This window comes from Miscanthus floridulus, chromosome 1, assembly GCF_019320115.1.
Source record: "Miscanthus floridulus cultivar M001 chromosome 1, ASM1932011v1, whole genome shotgun sequence".
NCBI lineage: Eukaryota > Viridiplantae > Streptophyta > Magnoliopsida > Poales > Poaceae > Miscanthus > Miscanthus floridulus.
In genome coordinates, this window is record NC_089580.1 from 195,708,952 (window position 1) to 195,718,601 (window position 9,650).

Here is a 9,650-nt window from a genome sequence, read left to right on the forward strand (position 1 = left end):
CCGGTTTTCATTGATAAGGGAAGAGCATATTATTTACAAAAGTTTGGCACAACGATCGCCAATTTGCATGGCTTTCACATCCCAATGAGAGTCATGCCACCCCTACGTTTTAGAGTTGTATCTTACATAGGATTTATAGCATCTACAGGAGGCTGTTCCAGTTGAGGCAGTAGTCCTTCTAGTCCTCTATTTCCGGCCCGTATCCACGTCCTTGCTTCCTCCTGTATGGCTCTGAAGACGTGCTCCGGCGTTCTCGAGGATCTTTGAAACACCCGATTGTTCCTCTCCCTCCATATTTCCCAGGCTGTCAGCATGATCATCGAGCGTACCCGTCTCTTGCATCTCTTGTTCCACTGTTGGCCATGTCAGCGTACCATTGCCCCAGATCTTCTGTCTGTGTCTAGTGTGTCGGCCTTAGAGCAGCCGCCGAGATCCAGGAGCCCACCTTGTCCCAGACACTCCTCGAGTAGCCGCATTCCTGAAAGAGATGTGAGACTGTTTCCAGGTTCCTTACATAGAGTTGGCAGAAGTAGTCATTTGGCCATTGCCTAAGCATTAGCCTTGCAGCTGTCCAAATGCGGTTCTGCAGCATCAGCCAAGTGAAGAATCGGCATTTTGGTGGCGCCTTTGTTTTCCATGTGATTTTAGCTGTCATGGATGAGGCCATTCCCAGGAATTGTATTCTATATGTCGATCTTGCCATGTATTGGCCATTTGCTGTGTGAAGCCAAGTGATCCTATCCTCATTTGCCGACTGGACAGAGATTTCTTGTAAGCAAGTCCACAGTGATATAAATTCCTCAACCACCCTCTCTGTCATGCTATAGTCGACATCTCTGATCCAGTTATCATCATCCAGGGCATCACAAACTGTTCTGTTTTTCCTCTTGCTATGTCTGAACAAGGCCGGGTATAATGTTGCAGGTGCTTGACCATGTAGCCAGCGAGAGGACTAGAACTTAGCCTTGTTCCCATTTCCTAAGACCACACTTGTAGCAGCGTTGAAGAGTGCAATGTCACTATTGTCAACCGGCAGCTCCATTCCTTTCCAAGGTCTGTCAGTGTCGTCCCACGAAAACCAGAGCCACCGAAGCCGCAGTGCACGACTGAACCTCTCAAGTTCGATGATGCCTAGACCACCGTTGCCTGTTGGCGTACATACTTTGTTCCATGCAACCTTGCATTTCCCTCCAGTTAGCTCCTTGTCGCTAGCCCACAAGAACCTTCTACGCAGTTTGTCTAGTTCTTTCAAGAAATTCTTGGGTACCTTCACAGCCGTCAGCAGGTAAACCGGGAGGGAGCTAAGCACAGAGCGCACCAACTCCCTGCGTCCAGCGACATTTAGCAGGCGCCCTTGCCAGCCAGCCACCCTCCCTTTAGCTCTATCTTGGATGTACTGCAGGTGCACCATTCTTAACCTTCCAAGTGTGAGAGGTAGTCCTAAGTATTGCATTGGAAAAGCCACTCTTGGTCCAGGGAAATCTTGTAGTATCTGTTCCATATCTAGGCCCACACATCTGATCGGGGCCACAGTGCTCTTTTGCATGTTTATCTGTAATCCCGTGGGTGCACCAAAAGCATTCAAGATCTCCATGACTGTCGTCTTGGATTACTGAAGATTACCGCATCATACTTTTTAGAAACACGTGCGTATCACACGTGCATATTTGCTAGTACTATAAAAAGCGAAGGAATTAAAAATAGCCTCTCACCTGGAAAACTCTTTATTGTTTACGCGTGTTTATGCGTGGTGGACACTCCGAGCTGGGTTTTTTTTTCACCGCAAAACTTCTACCCATCGCCGTACCCATCCACGGAGCCGTAAAACAACCATCTAGCTAGGCCCTCGCCAGCCCGGAACCACCGCTCCCCGTCTCTTTTTTTTCTCACCGAAAAAAATTACCCTAATCCCCGTTCCTGTACGCGTCCTGCGGCGGCGGCGAGGCCCGTCCTGCGCGTGGCCGCCATGTGCGGCTCCCTGATCCACAAGTCATCCGGCCTTCAACCGCGGCGACAACTTCGTCAGACGCAGCCGTTGTACGTATACCGCGATGCCGCATGGCAAAGTACATCGTCATGAACGACCTCACCGTGACGCCCACGTGCAAGTCCCCAGCGTCGCGCCGCTAAAGAGCCTCGGCGTCCAGGACCTCGACGCGCTCGAGGAGAGGACCGTCAACATCGGCCACGAAGAGACTAAGAGAGGTAAAGTTTGATCGACTTTAATTTCTGTGTGTAGATGCATGGCCACGGCCTCCTTGCTTGCTTGTACGTAGATGCATGGCCTGTATACGTGCATGTGCATACAGGCCAGCATGGGTGCGTGCGCCATGCATGCACGGCGGCGTCAAATCTTCGCGCCCGCGTACAGCACCCGTCCTCCAGGTCCAAGCTTCGCGCGCGTACAGCACCACGTCCCGGCATCTGGTCTTCATGTGTACGTGCAGCAGATCGATCTGGCTCGCGACGTCGCTCTGTCGAACATGGCCCCGCCGGTCCTCGGCTCCATGAAAGACCCACCGACGCCAGACTGTGTGTGCAAGACGAACAAGATTAAACTCGTTTTAGTACTTACCCATGGAGGACGTGAATCTCCTTGCTTCTCCCCTCCTTTCGACTCCTCGGACTCATACGATCCACTTATATCAACAATCCATGCATGTGATCGGGCACTGATTTTCGATCTGACATATTTCTTTCTACATATTGCCATACTATAGACACATGCGGGTTTTGCGGTTGTCAAACTTCAAGGATAATGCCAGTCCAATTGGTATGTATTTCTACAATTCAAATGAACCTATTGTTTTATTTGGCTCATTAATACTCTATCATATTTGGTTCTAATATTTTGTCTCTATATTTCTGAATTATACTAGCTTGGGATTATTCTTCATGAGTTTGCACATGGTTTATTTTTGGAGGAAAAAACTAGAATGCTTCGGGTCATGAAGTATGACACTCAAGGACCTGGAAAGGTATATAAACTCTGGCATGCGGCATGCCCATCCAGTATTTTTATTTTATTTTATTATTACCAATTTAACAGAGCTGAATAGTGTTATCCATTATTTGTAGCTATGTGACTTGCTTATGCTACTTTAACATGTAATTAGACTTCTTTATTTTAAGGTCCACACCCGAACTAGGAAATTGAATTCTCAGGGTGCTAGAACAATTGTCAGGGCTGCAGCAATTATTCTATCTGACTTATTAGCTGTTGGGTAATTCTCTATTATGGCTTGGGACAAATGAATCGGATCAGTGAAAGAAATAGATTTTTATAAATATGTTTAGTATTTTGGTTTGTATTTACTATTTTAATTAATAAGGCAACATGGCAGTCCTTTTCTTCTTTTTTGTATTCAGCTAGGAGTGGCACATAACAATGATCTGGTGTAGCAATGCTCTAGCCCTGGTAAGCTCTTTCCTTCTCTGAAGGCATGGTATGCGGCTAGCTCATGAGAGGGGAGGAGACATGGGGGTACCCCCGTCGACACTACTCACCACACCTCCACACCTCCGTCAGGTACATCTCCCTTCCCATAGGATTGAAAACTAACGCTCTTCCTATAGAAAAGGAGCTTCAGAAGAAAAACAGAGCTTGATGATATAAGAGTATAGGTCTATTAGTCATCCCAATGAGATATATAAAACTTTTTTTTTTGTTTCAGTTTTGTTCAAGCAACAATCTTATAATGCTGGAGTAGATGGGAGTCTTGCTAATACATTGAGGTTTGCACCAAGTGCAGTAAGAACTTAGTGCTACAAATTTTCTTATTGCTATATACTATATGAAAATTATTGTTTTGATGTGGTGGTTTCATGGTTTCAGTTTTGTAGTGAAATTTATTTAGAATTCTTCTGGAGTATATTCAAATATTGTACTATCAACTATATGATTTGCCAGATGTATGAGCATTTTGTATCAACAACAACAACAACAACAACAACAAAGCCTTTAAGTCCCAAACAAGTTGGGGTAGGCTAGAGTTGAAACCCAACAGAAGCAATCAAGGTTCAGGCACATAAATAGCTGTCTTCCAAGCACTCCTATCTAAGGCTAAGTCTTTGGGTATATTCCATCCTTTCAAGTCTCCTTTTATTGCCTCTACCCAAGTCAACTTCGGTCTTCCTCTGCCTCTCTTCACGTTACTATCCTGTCTTAGGATTCCACTACGCACCGGTGCATCTGGAGGTCTCCGTTGCACATGTCCAAACCATCTCAACCGGTGTTGGACAAGCTTTTCTTCAATTGGCGCTACCCCTAATCTCTCACGTATATCATCGTTCCGAACTCGATCCCTTCTTGTATGACCGCAAATCCAACGCAACATACGCATTTCCGCGACACTTAGCTGTTGAATATGTCGTCTTTTCGTAGGCCAACATTCTGCACCATACAACATAGCAGGTCTAATCGCCGTCCTATAAAACTTGCCTTTTAGCTTCTGTGGTACCCTTTTGTCACATAGGACACCAGACGCTTGCCGCCACTTCATCCACCCTGCTTTGATTCTATGGCTAACATCTTCATCAATATCCCCGTCCCTCTGTAGCATTGATCCTAAATATCGAAAGGTATCCTTCCTAGGCACTACTTGACCTTCCAAACTAACATCTTCCTCCTCCCGAGTAGTAGTGCCAAAGTCACATCTCATATACTCAGTTTTAGTTCTACTAAGTCTAAAACCTTTGGACTCCAAAGTCTCCCGCCATAACTCCAGTTTCTGATTCACTCCTGTCCAGCTTTCATCAACTAGCACTACATCGTCCGCGAAAAGCATACACCAAGGGATGTCCTCTTGTATGTCCCTTGTGACCTCATCCATCACTAAAGCAAACAAATAAGGACTCAAAGCTGACCCTTGATGTAGTCCTATCCTAATCGGGAAGTCATCCGTGTCTCCATCACTTGTTCGAACTCTAGTCACAACATTGTTGTACATGTCCTTAATGAGCCCAACGTACTTCGTTGGGACTTTATGTTTGTCCAACGCCCACCACATAACATTTCTTGGTATTTTATCATAAGCCTTCTCCAAGTCAATAAAAACCATGTGTAGGTCCTTCTTCTTCTCCCTATACCGCTCCATAACTTGTCTTATTAAGAAAATGCCATTTTCTTAATAAGACAAGTTATGGAGCGGTATAGGGAGAAGAAGAAGGACCTACACATTTTGTATCTCTTGCGAATTTTATGAGCAGGTTTTACTTGGGTCAATGTTGCTCTCTCTTTATGATGAGTATTGTGAATGCTATAACTGGTTGGATTTTCCAGTCTGTACAGTTTCAGACAAGTAAGGATTAATAACTACTTATAAAGTAAATAATCCATTATGTATATGGAAATTTCCTAAAAAAAAGGAGTGTATGGGAACATTGCATTGAACTCTGCCAGTAAGCATGGATCACTGAATGAAATTTCTTGCTTTGCAGTCAAAGTTCTGGCGATCTAAATCAAGAGGTTGCTGTTCAAGGTCATTGTGGTGATCAACAATGTGGTAAGCTACATAGAAACACTGCGATTATAATTATATATTGCCTGTCAAATAGTTCTAGGATATGCTGGCAATTTTTTAAAACTTCTATATAGCACTGAACCAGCAAAGCGCTTGCTCACCAACTTAAGAACAAATTTTACAAAGCAATAGAAGGACTACTCCATGATGGAAGAAATTTCCAAAAAAAAAAATGGTGCAATATGCTGGTAATTTTTTAAAAAACTTTTATCGCACTGAGCCAGCAAAGAGCTTGCTGACCAACTTAAGAAAAAAATTTACAAAGCAGTAGAAGGACTACTCCGTGATGGAAGAAAATTTCAATAAAAATAATCCCTATTGAAGGAAGGTTCAGTTGAATGGCAAATTTATCTCCATAATACAAAAGGGGTAATATTCAATAAAAATTGCATTCACACATTGACAAAGGAGCTTTTCACAGAAAGAATTTCCAGCTTTATACTCCTTTTCCTACTATCTTCATAGGATAGATATGATAAGTTCGGCGGCAAGAAGAAGCCGCCACTGCTGCTGCCTTCTGCTGCGCGGACAATGCTTTGCTGTATTTCAGTGAGCAAACCCTGATCACAAAAAACAGCTTCAAGTAGAACCTTTTTGATAACTTTCAAGCTTCTATAGGATCTGAGGTTTCTTTCAGCAACTCAAAATTTTAGTTAAGTTTCTTTTGATATATCTGATTATTTTTATGGGGTGACAATCTTTATTTTGATCCATATTTTAGAAAGATATTTGAAGTGTGATATGAGGATGTGAGGAGTAGTAGGAGGGGAATAGGAAGATGCTGCCTGTACACAAGACAGGCGCTCTGCACTGTCAAGTGTCAACATACTACAATCACAAGCTCTACAAGTTGTTTGATGTGGGACATGGAGAAATTAGCTCATAATTGACAAATGTTTATGTACTTCATGCCTTAGGAGTTTGTAATGTAGCCAATTGTATAGCAGGTTGGTAGTTGATTCTGAATCAGGGTATTGTCCTATTGATTTACAATATTCTCGGTTGTATAGATGAGTGTGGGCTAATTTGGCACTGGTGACTGAGTAATAGAATTTTCCACTACAAAAAAAAAACCATAATTTTAATGGCAGCGGTAATTCATCCTTTATGAATGAGTTTTCTTTTGATATCTACGTGCGTGTCGCACATGTTCACTAGTATCGTAAATAAAAGAAAGAGAGGAAGCTGACACGCAATTACACCACAATCCGATCTGCATCAAGTCTGAGAAATACCGCAAAAATTCCGGCAGATTGTTGCTGAACTTTCGTTAAATCATTATGAATTGCGCGAAAATTTATGCATTGATTCAAGATATATTTTTTTCTTTCCGAGTAACACAAAATAATATAAGCGGTCAATTGAACCTCAAGTCTATTAGAACACAGCCACCTGTTCTTAACGAAAACGTCCAAAAAGCAACACTAGGAGGCAAGGAGCTCTGAATTTCAATTTATTCATCCATTCCTCACACAAATTTGCACCTATAAACCAAACAAAACAAAAATTGTATTCCGCGCTGGTTTATTGCTAGTGTGATAGTGAATTTAAGATAACTTTCACAAATCACAAGGCTGCATCTACTGGTTTACTACTTCTGGTTCTGGTAGTGCAGAGCTTTCTGCTTCTTTCCTGCCTGACGGCGGCTGCTGCTCGACCGAGGATTCCTCTCGCGCCCTCCGCGACCGCAGCAGCATGGCTCGCATGGCCGGCGTCGCGAACGACGCCGCCTCCGCGGCCATGTTCATCGGAACGGCCATGTTTACCATGTTGGCGCTGGCCCGTTGGTACGCGTGCATGGACATGCCAGCGAGCATAAAGGCGCGCCCCGACCGCGCGTAGCTATTCCCGTTGGAAACGAGCCGGCGCATCTCGTGCAGCTCCGCCCCCAGCGACTGGATCATGGCGTCGCCGCCAAGCGCCGCCTCCGACTGCGCCACCGCTTGTTGCCTGATCTCGAGTATCCCCACGGCCTCCTGGTGCGCGCCCCGCTCCGCCGCCGCCCTCGCCGCAGCGATGTCCTCGGCCGCCTCCACACGGACGCGCTCCCGCTCCACCTCCGTCGAGCGTTCCGCGTCCACCACTTGCTCCGGTCTCGCCACCACCGTGTCCTCCGCCGTCACGTCGACGTGAGCGCCACCGGCCGTGTCCCGGTAACTGCAGTTCACCTTGATCAGAGCAGTCTCGCCGTCCGTTGCTTCCACGGCTGGAACAGACAAGAACAGCAGGAAGCGCCGCTCCTCGTCCGCGTAGAGCTCGCCGACGCGGACAGAGGCGGAGCGGCCGCCCTCGTCGACGCGGCTCTCGTAACGCCCGGACTTGATCGAGCCGATACGAACTCCGGGGTGCCCGGCAGCGATGGCGACGCGCGCCTCCTGCACCACGACGGTGAGCAGGCCGCCGATGCACTGCGCGAACGCGTCCTGGATCACCGCCTCGTTCTCGATGTACGAGAAGGTGCCGGCGGTGGCCTCAGTGATGACGTGCATAGCCGCCGCGTCGTGGTCGTTGCCGAACCCAAACGTGTGAACCGGCGCCGACCAGTCTCTGGTGCCAGTGGCCATGAAGGACGGCGGCACGAGCGCCTCGTAGTTGGGCGCGGCGCCGGCGGCCCGCGACCAGCGCGGCGCGGTGTAGGTGTCCTGGCCGTCGGAGAGGAGTATGACGCTGGACACGGTGTTCCTGTGCCGGCGCTCCTCGAGCACCTTGGCCGCCGTCCGGAGCCCCTCGGCGATGTTGGTCCCGCCGCGCGCGACGAGCGATTCCACGGCTCTCTTGGCCGTGGCCTTCCCGTCGCCCGACATCAGGAGGAGTCTGGTCACGCGGCGCGCCCCGTCGGAGAAGGACACGACGCTAAGGCGGTCGTGGGGTCCCAGGTTGTCGACGACGAACCCCATGGCCTGCTTCAGGAGCGCCAGCTTCGCCCCGGTCATGCTACCACTCACGTCGAGCACTGTCACGAGGTCGAGAGGCGCGCGTGGCGCGTCGCCGGCCGCCGCTTCGCCGTCGGTCGTCATCCCGGGAGCCTTGACGTGCACGAGGACGGCGAAGTTGTCGCGCGACGAGTCCCTCTCGACGGCGGAGTACTCGGTGTGCGTCGTGACAGCCAGCGTCCCACCGGATCTGGATGACGCCGCCGCCTGTCGCTGGTCGCCGCCGCCGTCGCCGGAGGAGGGCGGTTCCACCCGCTCGTCGTCGTCGAACACTTGAGGCTCATCGGACTGGTGTTGTGGCTGCCAACCACGCAGCGGCACATGCCTCGTCGGCAGTGGCTGCACACGGTGCATGGGCAGTGGCTGCGGCAGCGTGCGCGGCACCGGCGCCGGCTGCGGCTGCACCACGGACGGCAGCTCGCGCCAGCGCGCGTTGCAGAGCGGGCAGACGAGGTTGCCGTGCGCGACGCTCGCGGAGATGCAGTGGAAGTGGAACGTGTGGGAGCACTCGGCCGTGAAGATGGCCTGCCCGCCGCCGGCGCCCATGCCGGCGAGGCATATCGCGCAAGGATTGCTCTGCACCCACCAAAGCAGCAAAATACATACGCACCAAATGATCAGTCTGTTTCTGTTCATGATGAACTGCGAGCTAGCTAGTCCTACAGAGACCATCTTTCAAAGGAATTTATATATCTGGAAACCAAAAAGAATCGCATGTCGAATATGGTAGAAAGTAGTAAAAGTACAGATGGAATTTCGGAGAGACAACTGTAGAATTCAATGGTGGATTTCACGGTCTCACCTGGTCGGCACCTTCCATGTCGATCGAGTTGCTATTGCTCCGAAGGATGATATATGGAATGGAAGGAAAAATGTTTACGAGGTGTAGCTGTGGGACATATGAATCTGGTATATATAACAGGGCAGATGCTTCGATTCAAAGGAAGGAGAAGAGTTGGATGTATCGCCGTGGTTTCCACGTTGGTGTAACAGCCGATAGGTCTCCTTAAGGATTAAGCTATCGGCTGTTACGGCCCGGCTGAAGCGGAGTGCCGGAGTGCAAGGACCAAGTCGGATCCGCCTGAAGCGTTAAGCATGCAAGGATGAAGTCGGGGACCAGGCTGAAGCCCAACTCGCGTACTGCACACACACAAGCACATTGTCCAGCATATACCAGCCCACATAACTTTGAGCC

The 9,650-nt window shown here is 48.5% G+C and overlaps 1 protein-coding gene across 2 annotated transcripts; it reads right to left on the minus strand.

Annotated features, from left to right (window-relative positions):
• Positions 1-6,958: 6,958 nt before the first annotated feature.
• LOC136508042 (E3 ubiquitin-protein ligase WAV3-like) lies at positions 6,959-9,383 on the minus strand. 2 transcript variants are annotated; one of them, XM_066502653.1, is made up of 2 exons: positions 9,258-9,383; positions 6,959-9,031 (listed from the first exon to the last, which is right to left on the minus strand). In XM_066502653.1, exons 1-2 carry the CDS (start codon positions 9,273-9,275, stop codon positions 7,103-7,105), a joined length of 1,947 nt encoding a protein of 648 aa, XP_066358750.1. In that variant the 5' UTR covers positions 9,276-9,383; the 3' UTR covers positions 6,959-7,102. The 2 variants fall into 2 exon arrangements, with proteins under 2 accessions (XP_066358750.1, XP_066358757.1); XM_066502660.1 differs by having other exon boundaries at positions 9,202-9,344.
• Positions 9,384-9,650: the final 267 nt, after the last annotated feature.